The sequence below is a fragment of the Diadema setosum genome, chromosome 22 (genome assembly GCF_964275005.1).
Source record: "Diadema setosum chromosome 22, eeDiaSeto1, whole genome shotgun sequence".
NCBI classification, from domain to species: Eukaryota; Metazoa; Echinodermata; class Echinoidea; order Diadematoida; family Diadematidae; genus Diadema; species Diadema setosum.
Genome location: NC_092706.1, coordinates 4,667,113 through 4,682,600, shown reverse-complemented (window position 1 = coordinate 4,682,600; position 15,488 = coordinate 4,667,113). Strand labels below are relative to the sequence as shown.

The window sequence follows — 15,488 nt, the reverse complement described above, 5'->3', positions numbered from 1 at the left end:
CGTACGCATATCTGATCGAGCGCTAAAATTGGATCGTGGCAGCTAGCTGTCAGTTGGCACGCAGCCAAGAGAAGTCATTAGTCTACGATAAAAACAATATGTACTTTTTATTATCACAGCAGTAGAAACACATACAATATTTTTGTACCAATACCACAGTTGTGGTTTAAACTTACATCTGGCATTCGAATATACAGCAAGCAGAAAAATGAAAGTGGACCTAAAGATATTGTTTGACCTGCAAGAGTACCACAAATAACACTCGGGGACTGGGTCGCATACTAGCAAATGGTGACGAACGGAACCATTTCGATTGGGAACCATTTATAGGTGCTCATCGGAACCATTTTGCGAGAACCATCTGATGAGAACCATTTTGGAGCCGACGAGAACCATTTGAGAACCTTTTTTTCTTAGAGTGTAGCTCGAGTGTTACATGTATCTTTTTGGGTCTCGTGAAATTAAAAGAAAAGTAACATTTCTTTCAGTTGGAAATTAACAATCAGAACGCAGTAAGATATTCCTGTCTATGGTTAAACTGACCGGGCGAAGTGGAGAGATGGGTAGAACAAAGGAAAAGAGGTACTGTAAATAGACAGATAGGCCTATATAGATAGAGGGTTGGATAAATTAGTTGATCGATTATTGATCGATCGATTAATTAATCGATGTAAAGACAGAACGAAAAACGGATACAGGTACAGAGAAAAAAAATTTGCAGTTAGTCGTTCAAAAGGAGTGGCTGATCGTTTTGTGGTTCAGTCACCCTCGTCCCACTTCCTATAACTCCCCCCCCCCCCCTCCCATCACGAATTTTCTGACCATGCTGACGGTCATATCATGGAAGCACTCTGGTGAGCCTGCGTAACTTTAGTTAAACTAACAGTACAATTAAATGGAAGAACTCACCTTATCTGGTGGTAAATATCTCAGTTACATACAATAATTATGCGTAACAGGATCTCTACAGCATGGCATAGAAGTAAGAGATCGAATATTATTGTACTCTACATGGAGCGATAAAATATGAAATTGTATGCATCGCAATTTATTTAAGAGGTGGAAGACGCGATGTCCGTGTTTGTTTGTTCTTTTTCGCAAACACACCAAGTTTGATTGATACAAGACAGGCTGAGGGATGTCTTTCCCCTCCTTCTTAAACATGATTCAACATCTGGTAGTGTCACAGAATGATCGACTTTAAGATATTAAGGTCGCGATCATCCGGGCACTTTTGTTTTGTTTCACGTCATCACTTGGTTGCAGGTGAGCTCTCATAATGTTTGGCAGACGTCAATACAAGAAGCGACACGAGAAGTTCATAAACCTCAGCTACGACCATTCGCCGCTGAAGCATTAAAGATGATAATGATGATGGTAATGATGATGATAATGACGATGATGATGATGATGATGGTGACGCTGCTGCTGCTGATGTTAATAGTAGATTAATCTGTTGCCATGGTAACACATCGTCCATGATCGACGCTATAGCTTGTTGTCTCTATGGCACTGTTTTGGCGGCAAACGAGTCATCCTCCTGTCACGCAATGTGATATCCATTGCAAGTCTGTATCGTCTGCACAACTCGGCAGACGTCGCAGTTCACCACGCAGCACCAGTGGAACCGACACGCGCAGTTTTCCCGCCTCTCGACGACCACCTCGCGGTATCCGCGACCGCAGCACATGATGTCGCAGCTGCCGACGTCGTGCGAGGAGCTGTTGCACCGCCGCCCCTCGGTGCCCAGCGAGCCGAAGCGGCGGTCCGGGTTGCAGAAGTCGTGCGACTCGCTGGAGTAGACCAAGTTCTCCGGCAGAGGCTCGGGGATGAGACTCTCGCCGCTGTTCCCTCCCGTGACCTTGACGGCGTTGTCGAACGCCTGCTTGAGTCGCAGACCGACGTTGCTGAACGTCGGCATCTTCTTCCAGCACGTTTGGAGCGTACAGGAGCCAGAGAGACCGTGACACTTGCATTCTCGCCTCATATGAGCCTTGACCGCCTGTAAACAAACAAAGGAGGAAGAGAGATGGAAGACACGAATTTGAAATGGATGGTTCATACAAACTATCTAAAATCATCATTGAAGTTTCTTGGCTGCGTTCCTATCTACAATGCTTTGATTGCCACAGAAATCCCTTAATATATTTCTGTACACATTGTTCAAATTCCCCGGCACAGAAAGAGTTAATGGTTAGACAGTTGTTTAATATGATACATCACTCCTCCCCATCCCTTCTCCGTATCCCCCCCCCCTTCTCATTTGTAATAATAAGCAGTACTCGTAATCCAAATACATGAACAGCATGATCATTTGGAATGTCGCCCTCTGCAGTTGGTTATTTGTCAGGAGATACAAAATGCAATGTTGTAATGTTGTTGTTGTTATTTTAAAGATCGAAAGAAGAGAGAGAGAGAGAAATGGGGCCCTATACAAATAATTTGCCCCAGACAGCACTTATAACATAAAACAAACATTATAGATCTTTAAGAGATATAAACAAGTATTCAATTAAAAAAAAAAAAAAGTATTCAATTAAAAAAAAAAAAAAGTTAAAAAAAAATAATTATTTTTCTATTTTGTAAAAAACATATCATTGTGTGTGTGCTCTATTTAAATACTGTACATTATTTTGGGTTGAACCATGATATGGATGTGTCTGTGCGTGGTTGAAGGTGTGTGTATGTGGTTGAGTGTGTGCACGTGGATGAGTTAGTGTGCGGTACACGCGCGCGTGTATTGTGTAGTTATTTGAGTTTGTCTGAAGAATAATATGAGGTATTCATCAATATCATATGAGCTCCCTCGTGGAGACGTAATGAGCTCCTTTATGGAGACAATAATGAGCTCCCTCGTGGAGACTTTATGAGCTCCTTTGTGGAGACAATATGAGCTCCCTCGTGGAGACGATATGAGCTCCCTCGAGGAGACTTGGTATGTTGTAATGGCATGGAGCGAAGAGTTGTGCCCACTGATATCTATGTAATAGAAATCAATGGTTGTGCCAAGTTTTGAAGAAGAATAAAATAATTATCCCTTTTCTACTTTCCTCTCTTTCTCGCTCGCATTTTACCTTCTGCTTAAGTTTGCAAAAAATCCTGTCCGTTCAAACTTTTTGAGAGCAGAGAAGCAGTATCGTGACGCAGAATGTACTATTTATTGTCATTTCAGTGGGATCGAGAGAGACAGGATTTAAAGAAAAGGAACGATGTTTGGTTTTCTTCCAACCTGCGCAACTACGTATTCTTTCAGCATGAAGATCGCACTTTTCCAATTCTGTAACAGGTTGAGTAGTTAGGATCAACACTGAAGATTGCTCTTCGCACATATTGTTATCGACTCCAAAACATGGGCTCTAAGAATGACGATTACCCTCTTCAAGTTTTATAATAGTTTCAGAAGTCACGACCCACAATGTAGATGGACTTCCATGCGTACTGTTAGGAACACCAACACATTAACTCTCAGGAAGGAAATGATCCTCTTTGTTTCTAAGCTTCAGTAGTCTCTTTAACCCAGCGGTTTTAAAGATTTCTCTCTATTTTTCTGAATGTTTACATCATAGGCTGGACAGTTTTGTTAGATGAATTTAAAAAGTCATGATGAAAAGCAAACTGCTCACAACTGCAAACCATGATATAAAAACAACGGGAATGGTTCAACCTGAATTTTATTCGTTCACGTTTGATTAACCATTAAGTGAAAGAATCCCTCTGTAAAAATTAGAATACGAAACCTGTATAGTCGTATTCTGTCAACACGTTTATTTCTTCGTTTTTTTTTTTTTTTTTATAGCCATTTGATGACCTTTATTCCAAAATCCCTTGGGGAAAAACCGTTCAGTTCAACTAGACAGATTCTTAATTGCTAATTTGGGTTGATCACAGATTATGTGACATTTGTTGTTAGCATTTTTTATAACGTTTTTTCGAGTTGAAAATCTCTGTGATTTAAATTTGACAAGAGATGGCGTTTTCAGCAGATTAGTGACGTCTTGATTTTAAATATTCATCTCGCCCTTTTCCGAGTCATTCAAAGTTGTTGCTTACGACCCCAAACCGCGAAACATAATTGTACTGTCAGTTAACAAAAGAGGGCGTTAAGCGTTTTTTTTTTCCTACATCAGTGCGGGCTGGTCTGAAGTCTTCATCTTATTCAATGCCCAACCGCCGAAAGTTTCCACTGCTTGAAATAAACTCGTTACCTCTAATATGGGTCCAATGTCCAAAGAGCATATTTGTTGACACACCATGTTTTCCTTGAGCTATGGGTTTAATATAATGTATTCCATTCCCAAATAGCTGAGATGCGCTTACTTCTATTTGTGTAAATGTCTGCATGGTTCTAAACTCATTTGCATCAACACATCATTATCTCTCTCCCTAGCCCTCCAGTTCTCTCTTATACACCATTACTAATGACATGTTGCTTCTCATGCCCTTACAGCTGTTAACATGTATCTTACTATCTGATTTAGGTAAAGTGAAAATGCAATCTTCTACTGCAACAGCAACTACTACTACTTCTACTACTTATACTATCACTATATTGTGTGTTGCTAACCTTCGAGTTGCTACAGATGCTACTGCTTCTACTACTACTGCTTATTTTTCTGTTTCTTCTTGTTCTCTTTCATCGTTATCAACCTCCTCCTCCTCATCAGTGTCATTATCATCATTGTTATTATCATTATCATCATCATTACCATCATCATCATCATCATTACCATCATCATCATCGTCGTCATCATTATCATCATCATTATCATCATCGTTATCATCACCATCATCATCATCGTCTTTATCATTATCGTCATTACCATCATCATCATCGTCATCGTTATCATCATTATTATCGTCATTACTATCATCATCATCATCATTGTCATCATCATCGTCATTATTATCATCATAATCATCATCATTATTATCATCATTATCATCGGCATTATCATCATATTAGTCATCGTCTTCCTCCTTTCGGCTCCATCTTCACTGCTCAACCATTTCCGCGTCATAGACCATACCGATCATTCCAATCTGTCACTTTCTTCCTTTCCTGCTCTTTACCCTCACCCCTTTTTCTACCTCACACTGCTGTCTTGAATCCTGAATGGAGAAGGTATGTGAGGAAGGTGACATCGATATTGACCGATCACTCTTTGTAATAAGTGTGTTTAGATTTCTTGGCGTCGTTGACTAGAAACAAACATGTCAACCCCCGCAAGATCGGCGGCAATGAATCATTCTGCTCTGCACCAGTTTTTTTTTTTTCGTTCTATCAGCCTAGCGATAACTACTGTTTGCCAAATTGATGGGATGGAATAGACGCGATAGTTTTGGGGAAATTATACAGTATTTTATGATTATAAACTTGATGAAACGTATGCGTAAAAGGAAAGGAAGTTAGCCCATGTTTTGGGGTATTCAAACTTAATTTCCTCTTATGGGGGGGGGGGGGGTGGGGGTGGGAGGGAGATGGAGATGGGCTGGTTTTGATCTACTTTCAGAAACCTAGATTGGGAGTCGTAAATTGAAATGAATGCGTAGCTCTCCGTTCGACTGTGATTTAAAACGTTTAGTCTACGATGATTTGTTGCCGTCTAGCTACTCGGTGTATGTCATAAATTAAGGGGCGATTCATAAATTTAAATCTTCAGTCTATTTTGTTCTTTGGCCAGGAAGCGTGAACGGTCTCCCAGGTTCCCCGACAACACGCGCGGTTTGGCTGTCGAGTATGACATGAAACAGTCGATGTTCAGTGTGGATTAAGCTACTATCCGTCACAAGTTGCCATTAAAGTGCCAGAATACTATGTCCTCATTTCCTCTCAAACTTCCGATATATATCTCATTCAGCGATGAGGAAGAGAAGATTCACAAGAATTTCGGTTATAATCACGAATGGCGAAGACATCGTTCATGTGCTTTACGAGAGAAAGAGAGAACAAAAAAAAAAACAACAACAACAACAAACAAACATCGATCTACTTCTGTTTGGTAAATGTGATTTTAGTTTCATAACAAAGTCAAACTGAGTTGTAAGTATTCCATCCATGTCTGCTTGAAGACACCACAATATCCTGCAAGCTAGAGCAGGACTGCTGAGATCACGTCAAAGGGGCATGTTTCTTTTCTTTCCTTTCCTCTTAATAAGCCTGGAACCATAAATCAGAGGTTAAACGTGTTAAAGAAAATTATCCTGTCGTACCAAGATTCCACTGGTGTGACATGAGTTTAACACCTCTTTGAACGTTATCATTACAACCTATTTATTCTTTAAATGAAAATAAAATACGAGCTTAAGTGGTGTGGAATATCTTGAAGGCGTACATTTTGTGCCGATCCTGTGGCACATAACACCACCATCATCATAATCTTTCAAATATAGTTCTGTATGTGTTTGCGTTTGACGTTAGATATTTTTGTTCTCATTTGGTCGTATCTTCATCGATGCGCTCCTATTCGCCTGCTCTTATGTGACCTATATGTGCATAATTAATATATGCCATTCACTGAAGTCGTACCTTCATCGCCATTCAGCGAGCTTTAGATCTGCGACGCTAATTAGGCAAAAAATAGTGTTCTGCACATGCGCGAGACAGCTGTTTCCGTTGTCCACCCGGGAGGCTGCGTCATCTTAGTGTTCGCGTCGCATATCTAAAGCTCGCTATTATCACCGCTTCCAGGGCACCACCATCGGCATCATCACCATCGTCATGATCATTATCATCATTACTGACATATCCGTTGTCATTATTATCAACGTCATTGTCATCATTTTCATAGTTGCAACCAAGGTTTTCATCACTATTTTCATCATAAACACTGTCACTATAATCTTCGTCACCATCGTCCTCATCGTCCTCATCATCATCATCACCATCATCACCATCATCATCATCATCATCATCATCATCATCATAATCATCATAATCACCACCGTCATCATTATTGTAACAGTTACCATCACCATTGTTATTATCTTCATCGGCATGATCATCAGTGCCGTCATTTCATCGTCACTGTCATTATCGCCATCTTATCGGCAACTGGGTCTCTATCCTCGATTCATATCTGATTTGTGACAATGAGTGAGGCAATTGGAAATCTCACCATTAATATTGTCGGCTCTATTGGTTTAACGTACTCAAGTTATCTTTATTTTTTAATCTGTTGGCTGTTGTTGTTGTCTTTTGTGAGAAGCTCTGAAAATGTTTCGAGTAATTGTGAGAGTAAAGAGAAAGAGACGCAATTATTTCTTAAATCACTTCTTCTCCTCCCAACTGCGATCGCGAACAATATCTCTCCACCCCTTCGTCAAAAAGAAAAAAAAAAAAAAAAACTACCACAATGAAAGGCCGGTGGCTCAGTAGCATCTGCTTCCCAAGGTATATGACCTGGGCTCGATTCCCGAGTCTAGCTGAGCAATGTTTTGTGCAATCACCATCCCCTCTGATAGAGGCAAAACACCCTGTTGTATCATAGGACATTTATTCATTCGTTCAAGCGTATGGCACAGTGTGTCCCTATAGGACTAAAAAAATATGGAGGTCCCGTGGGTGAGAGAGTCACAACCCACTCACGTGAAACATCCCACTTCACTCATTCCACGTTAAGAGCAGGGTACTAAGCTATTATGTAGCCCTTTGAAGATTAATAAAACAACAGCAAGAGGAAATGGCTGTCATCTTCTTTTTTTTTTCAATTCAATTCAATTCAATTCAATTTTATTTCCATTTCCATTGAATATACAGAAAAAATATATACAATACATTTACAGAACAAATTTATAACAATTTCAAAGAAAACGTACAAGTGGTCACGAGTAACAACAGAATTTCGTTTCTAAGGTATATACCTTTTTTTTGTCTAAATGCAAATGATTTTTCTCGATCAGTCAAAGTGAACTTTGCTGATGGTTTGACATTTCTCTTTAAAGTTGTGAAGCTGGCGTCGTCAGCGTTGATTTAAGTTCCAACGAGGTCCGAATATTGCTACGTGCTGGTCACGTGACAATTTACGTGATGAAGTCATGTTCACCGATTGTTAATCAACATCCGGGACTCACCATTCTGCCGACCTCGTTGTTGTGCAGCGTCACCAACGTCTTGATATCGCTCCTTCTCCTCATGTGGGCGTCAACGAACTCCTTGGACTTCCTGTACCCGAAGTCGACGTCGTCTCCGCAGCCTCCCCACTCCCAGTCCTCCCCGCCGACCTCGCCCTCCGGCCTCCCAATGGGCAGCGTCGCGCAGCCGCACTGGAGGAGGTTTCCCATGCTGCAGGCTTGCGTAATGGCGAACGTTACGCCCGCCGTAGTTATGGCGTTGACGAAGGCAGTCTGACTCGTATCTGTTGTCGTGAAAGACCGAGTACGACACAAATACATAGAAAAAAGGAATTAGAAAGGCGAAAGGTAGCTAATTCATTGAGGGCTATGATAATTTCACTATGCAAACTCTTTTATTCACGCATGAAAAAGGAAAGATCACGCAAATTTTTCAGGGATTGTTAGCAAAGGGTACAAGAAGTTCGCTTTCACTGTGAAAGTAAAAATCAATATCACAATACACAGACGGACTGATGCACAACTTAATGCTTAGGTCAGTCAGTCCAATACGTTTTGGTTTAAATGACGGAAGCGAATAGCCTGTTTCGGGTAAAACACAAGACACAAAAACACAAAACACAAGAACAAAGATTGCTTTTCAGCAACCATTTTTTTCTATACTTGTCTTGAAATTATGAAATTGTATTATGGTTCATAGTTTGTTTTTCATTGCATTGTTGTATCATAAGTATATGTGTAATTAATGTTGTAATCGCATGTGTTGAAAATGAAAATAAAACGAAATGAAACGAAGGTCCGGCAACAAAATGGACAAAATCCAAACATTACCTATTCTCCTTACATATGGGCCTACAAACTTTTCATACAAACATACATGCGTACATTCAATTCAATTCAATTCAATTCAATTCAATAGAACATTTATTTCCAGATCAATTCATGTAGAAACAGTAACAATTCAGTAATGATAAACTGGAGGTGACAACTCACTAAGCACAGCTTGAAGTGAGTGCACCTTTAACATTTGAAAACGGAATCTGATTGAAACATAGCTAAAAAGACATTAATATACATTTACAAGACGAAGTACAGATACACAAGAGACTAAAGCTAAGGATGCAGGAGGAAAACAGATAGGAAGAAGGAAAAAGAGAAAGAAAAGAAAAGAGAAAAAAATAACATTAAGGAGAGGTAAAGAGAACCCCAAAATATATAATACTAAAACAAACCAAGGCAACATTGCACATACATGTACATGTATATATGCATTTTAGTGAATCGAGAGAAATTTAGCAGCCCTCACTATAAACTACCTTATATGGATACAACTTTTCTTGAGTCTTATCTTAAAACAATTTTGAGATGGTGCATTTCTTATGTCTTTAGATAAATTGTTCCATTTCTTGGGGCCTATAAAACGAATATTATGTTGGTAAGACACGGTTCTGGGTCTGGGCAAACGCATTAATGACGAGGAGCGTGTATTGTAATTATGCACATTCTGATTGATATCAAACAATTGAACAAAATGGTCAGGCATAAGTTTGTTGACACACTGATATACAAAAATACATTGCTGATAGGTGGTGATATTTTTCGAAGTAAGCAATTTTAGTTTTTAGTATAACGGGCCTGCTTTAGATTTCGGGTTCGCTCCATGTATGACTCTTACTGTTTTATTTTGCTTTGAAGTCAATTTCTTTACACTAGACTGAAAAGTACTTCCCCACACCATGTTGCAATAAGACAAATAGGGCAAAACAAGAGTGGAGTATAACATCCGTAATACATCAGTAGGTAACATGTAGCTTAGTCTAAATATAATACCAATGCGCTAATTACCATTTTTAGTTCGTGAATTTGTCCTCTTTCCTCTATTTTTTTTTATCTATCTAGACTAGTCATTAATTAATTAATTAATTAATTCATTACCTACATCTATCTCTTACAAAAAAAAAAGAAGCTGCTCATATATCTATATGTGTGCACGTGTATTGAATTTTAAGGCGTCACATGACGGCTGTCATTGTTGCCATCATGATATGTTAAATGTGAGTTTAATTCGGAAAACAAATGGTGATAGAAAATGTAGATCACAAACTTTTCGGACAATATAACAATCTTCTTCTTGCGTATGTGTTTTTCTTACTCTTTTTAACGTGAAGGCATGACCCCCCCCCCCCCCAAAAAAAAAAAAAAAAAATGCAGAGCAGAGAAGGGACTAGAATATTATCTCAGGCATCCTCCGTGGAGTACACACTCGGAAAGAGGTGGCTACAAGAGTGGGTGGGAAAAGAAAATTGCGGGGCCGGGACACTGCACTATTTTGCAGGTCTGCCTGTCACAGCCGAGCGTGATTGAGACGTTGGGGGTAATGTGTAAATGCGTTTTGACGGGCAATGGCAATACCAGCCCGCGTAATTGGTGGCCGTTGTGCGAACAGATACAAGGGTGTCGACGCGAAGTAATGTGGGAAACGAAACGTTGGTCTATTTCTGTCAAATCTGTACAACCGTTTCATTCAGCTGCGGCGGACGCGAGAATCGAAAATAGCAGCGAAGAAAGTTACTTGGAGGGCAAAGGTCTTTTTTTTTTAAACTGAATACACTTGGCTGGGGATAATATTGATGTAGTAGACAGATCATATCATTAGAAGGGTTACAAATGAAACCCTACTTCTAACACGAGAGCAAGAAATTACCATCACGCCTCTCTTCTTGAAAGACGAGAATGAAAGAAAAAGATCCTCCAAGAGAATTATCAGATCCACGACTTCTCGTGGGTCACAACATCATCTTGGCACAGGTGATGAAACTGAGACGACAAATGCCGTCAGACTATTCCACTCTAAACGCAACGTCAACAGCTGTTTTTGTTGTTCAAATTACGAATAGACATTCTTGTAAAATCTCACGAGAATGTTATTATTATAAGTATACTGTCAACATTACTATTTTAAAAAGTAGTGTCGCTACTTTTATCAGGGAGATGGGAAGAATCTCTTTCCACATCCCTACTTTAATTGATGTTGTTATTTTTGTTATCATCCTAATTGCTATTATTATTTCATTATTGTTATTATATTATATGTTATTATCATTATTATTATTATTATTATTATTATTATTATTATTATTATTATTATTATTATCATTGTTATTATCATTATTATTATTATTATCATCATCATCATCATCATTATCTTTTTCGTTAATGGGAAAAGGAGCATTGGCGTCAAATTAAAGTAAACGTATTTTACGCACTGAACACTATTATAGGTTTTCCCATTCACTTTCAAACTTTTTTCATTCAATTTCACAAATTTTTACTTCAATTTCGTCGCGGAATGTCGGGAGTAGGCTAATCTTACTTTCAAATTCGTCTTTCGTCGTTCATTTTCAAATAAAGTCCATTCAATTTAGTCATTTGGCATAAATTTTCGTCATTTACAGTTCAAATTCGTCAGTCTCACTCGCAGCACTCAAAACAGCAGGATCGATTTCGTCTTTTGTCAATCATTTTCGTTAAATTTTCATTCATATTCGTCTCATATCTCTACCCGGTGTGATTTTCCGGTCATTCATGTATTGGTTTTTTTTTTCTTTCTGTAACCGTTCACATTTTACATTCAGGAGTTAATATACACACAAGTGCCCCCCTCCCCCCCCCCCCACACACACAGAACCACAGATACAGACACACACACAAGCAATCCGAGTACACACTGATACAAACAGAAGTATACCGTCTCGCAAACGAAAACGCTGACAAACGATTTCTAGGCAAACATGATTAAAGACAAAATTTAAGTGTAGAATTGTCGCCTGTTTAATGTCAAAGAATGGATAACATAATTATGTTTGCTGCTTTCCAGGGTACAAAATCTAAACTTTGCTTCATGCATTATGATGCGAAAACCTGAACATTACGAGTTAAAGTTCAAAATGTGACACTGACATACTGTCCTGGGTTATGACTTTTGACTGTCGTTTATCCTTCAATCATTTTCGTTGGCAGTCTTGTTTTTCGTGTGTATTGTTAAAGCAAATGGTTAGGGAATAATGTGTAACGATACAGTTTACGAGAGAAAGTAAAAATATGTCGGCTTAAAGTTGGTTAACCATCAAAATAAAGAATCGACAATATCTGACTAATTTGAATGAAAAATTCATGAAATTATGTGAACAAAGACGAATTTGATCTTCACATTCTGCGATCCGTCAGCGGGAGGGACGAATTTGAATGACAGTTGACGATTCTGAATGCTATGTCTTCGAAAATGTTTGACGAAAAACCAATTACAATGACAATTGACGAAATTGAAGTTAGGATTTGCGTTCCACCTGCTTCTCGGGACGAAATTGAATAATAAATCTTTGAAATTGAATGACAAAAGTGCGAAAATTGATGGGAAAATCTAATTTGAGAGTCTTATCATCCCAGTAAAAGTTACTCTTGTCAACATAGATACCATGACGAATCAATTCAGACTACTTCTTGCCATGGAATATAGGTGTCCTTTGTGAAATAAAATCTCTCCTAAAATGTTTTCTTTCTGAAAGAAATATTTTAAGTATTACCTGAATCAGAAAGAGAAAGATATCATTGTAAGTAATATCGAGTAATCAAGTTAGTGCAGGCTATACAACACACCTATAGACACGGATGATACTACCCATGCTACATTATTTTGATCAACGACTGATCAACGTGGTTTTCAGCAGCTTTGGCGGTTTCCATTTCTATTTTTGTTACTTCTATGGTTCACATGATTCACTGTTTTATGGGCGTCTTCAGGAGCCGAATGGCTGACCTATATCACGTCATAAAACGCCTTTTTCCAAGTAAAAGTTGCTGATTTTTTTTTTTGCCCATACAAATGATTCATGCGATCTTTCGCATGCATTGACGATGACCATATATACAGAGACTGGTAACAACACTCGAGACATCTTTTTGTTGTCGCTTGTGCCATTCAGTATAAACTTCCGTATGGTGGTATTTTGAGCTGGAGTCCTTTATGTGGGCAGTTATCCTCCCAGATGATGATGCATACATCATTACCTAACTGCCCCCGGTATGTCTTGCGACTTCACTTTCTTTGATAACTTTTTTTTTCTTGCCCGCTTAGCGGCAAAAAGACCAACGATTTTACCTTGAGGTCATGTCATTTCCCATTACGTCCGTCAGAGAAGCTACAGGTAACTCGCTTACTGTGGACAAACTAGACAACCCCATTATCCAATTTGTTCGAATCGCCTCTATTTACGGCGCAATTTTTGTCGCCGTTTACTTTTTTCTTCCTGCCCTTGCTATTTACTTCCATGAAGCTCAATTCATGAGTCCTAATCCCTATTCAGCCGTGTAAGCCAATCTGCAGATCATTCGACTCCCACTTAATTGAAGTGTTCTTGTCCGATTTCGCGAGCTTTCTTTTTCCCATGCCGTTTGACAATGGCAGACCGAGCACTTACAACTTCCCAATACGTCATATGGCCTTGCGTTAGCTCCTAAAATCTGTGCCAACTTGCAGTGACTTGCTAGATGCAACGCTACGTGCAATCATAAAAATAAAGAGAAAGCTAGGACAAGAGTAAGTCTTAGCAAATGTTAAATTTGAGAGAAGACACTCTCAAAAGCAAGAACTTAATCGAGGTTTTTTGTTTTTTTTTTCATATTGCCCAGGCGGAGATGGCAGACGGGTGAGAGCGAAAGTGCTAGACCGACAATTCTAAGAGTAGCTGTGGCGTGAATGCGGATGATATCACCGTGCGCTCTAGCTTAACAAGATTATTTAACAGAATTATTTGAACGGATGTAGCTTCCTGCTCTAGACAGACTGATAAACAGATAGACAAACAAACAACCAAACAAACGAAATACAACCGAATAAAAGCTGTCGTAAGAAGATAGTGAGTTAAAGACCCCGGCCGTCACAGCACGGAGCGTATTTGAAACTGTACAATTCCGTTGTGTCGAAAACGGGGTCCGTTCCATGGTCAAGACCGTATGTAACGGTGTAACGGGGACTTAAGAGTTGTGAAAACCTTCTTCTTCTTCTTTTCTTCTTCTTCTTCTTCTTCTTCTTCTTCTTCTTCTTCTACTTCTTCTTCTTTGAGGGAGTATTAGACGATGCGGCTTCAAACGACAACATTATTAACACCTCCATAAGCAACATCATGCTCTTTGTCACGAACAACATGGGTGTAGCTGTTCAGGAGACACATATCCTCCTATTCTGAAGGAAATCACGCGATTTACAGCATAATACACTATATCAACGCTTGTCACTCGTAAGTGTAATCAGCGGTTTCTGTTCTTGCCAAAATGCAATCAAAATCTGCGTTTGATTCACAACAGAACAATATGATAATCTGACAAGATGTTCATGGATTGTTTTGTTTAGATGACTCCGCCTGTTGCTCACAGACTAATCCCCACCCTAAAATAAATAAGTAAATAAATGTCGTCATTGACATGGTGACTCGACATTTGCTCATATGCAACAATTGCTCCGGTCTTATTTTCTCCAGGGACTCAGGGTTAGAGTTAGGGTTGTGATAGGGTTTCAGGTTTACCTCTCAATATGTGACGATTATGATTAGGGTTCGGGTTATGTTTGTGGGTAGAATTCATGTTTGCCTTAATAGCGTGCAGATGTTTCATGGGAGCAATATATTGTCACAGGAGCAAAAATCAGGGAAGCCATTGACATATAATTACATACAAAGTTGTCAATGGTTTAGTGGTCGAGTTAAGACAGGCCCTAAGGGCTGTGCCCCTCTTTTGGAATAATATCTTCGGTTTCCGGACTCATCTTTATCTGAATTTGGCACTTGCCTTCTGAAGAGTTGACGCGGTAGTCTTCATCTACAAGGGTTTGCAAAATGAGTCTTAAGTATTCGTAATCCTTCTTTTGATGCTCTAAGTGTTTCCGAGTCGCCTTGAGATGGAACAGTCAAAAGAGCAATTATTGGAATATATCTCCTTCCTGCCCGGCACAAAGAGCTCAGTCACCTCGGATTGAAAAAAAAATACAAAGAAAGTGAAGGAAAAAGAAAGATGCGGTATATATAAGATGCCGAGAGACAGAATTGAAAACGGGGAGAGATCCACGCGTAAATCTTATCCCATTTCTTGCTTCTTGAGTCAAATAATTAGGCTACCTTCTTTGTCAAACTCACGATGAACTCTTTTTCTTATCTTCAACCGTGTAAGGAGGGATTGTCCAATTACGCACCTCGCATTAGACTTGATAATTCCTTCCCGTTTAAGAAAAATGACACGAATAGTATTCACCACTTCAAACAAGATGTCAAAGTTCGCATAATGAGAAAGGAAACTTATCTCAGCGACGAACATGACACAACTGAAAAGGAAATAAGAAAAAGCGCAGGAGATGATGAAATACCTAA

General features: G+C 39.2%; 1 protein-coding gene across 1 annotated transcript in view; it reads right to left on the bottom strand.

Moving 5' to 3' along the window:
• Positions 1 to 1,543: 1,543 nt before the first annotated feature.
• LOC140245567 (protein Wnt-6-like) overlaps positions 1,544 to 15,488 on the bottom strand; it is a 27,917-nt gene continuing 13,972 nt past the window's right edge. Inside the window, exons 3-4 of the mRNA XM_072325131.1 lie at positions 8,071 to 8,354; positions 1,544 to 2,002 (exon numbers count right to left, since the gene is read on the bottom strand). Of these exons, the coding sequence (XP_072181232.1) occupies positions 1,544 to 2,002; positions 8,071 to 8,354 (743 nt within the window). The remainder of the gene's footprint in view (positions 2,003 to 8,070; positions 8,355 to 15,488) is intronic.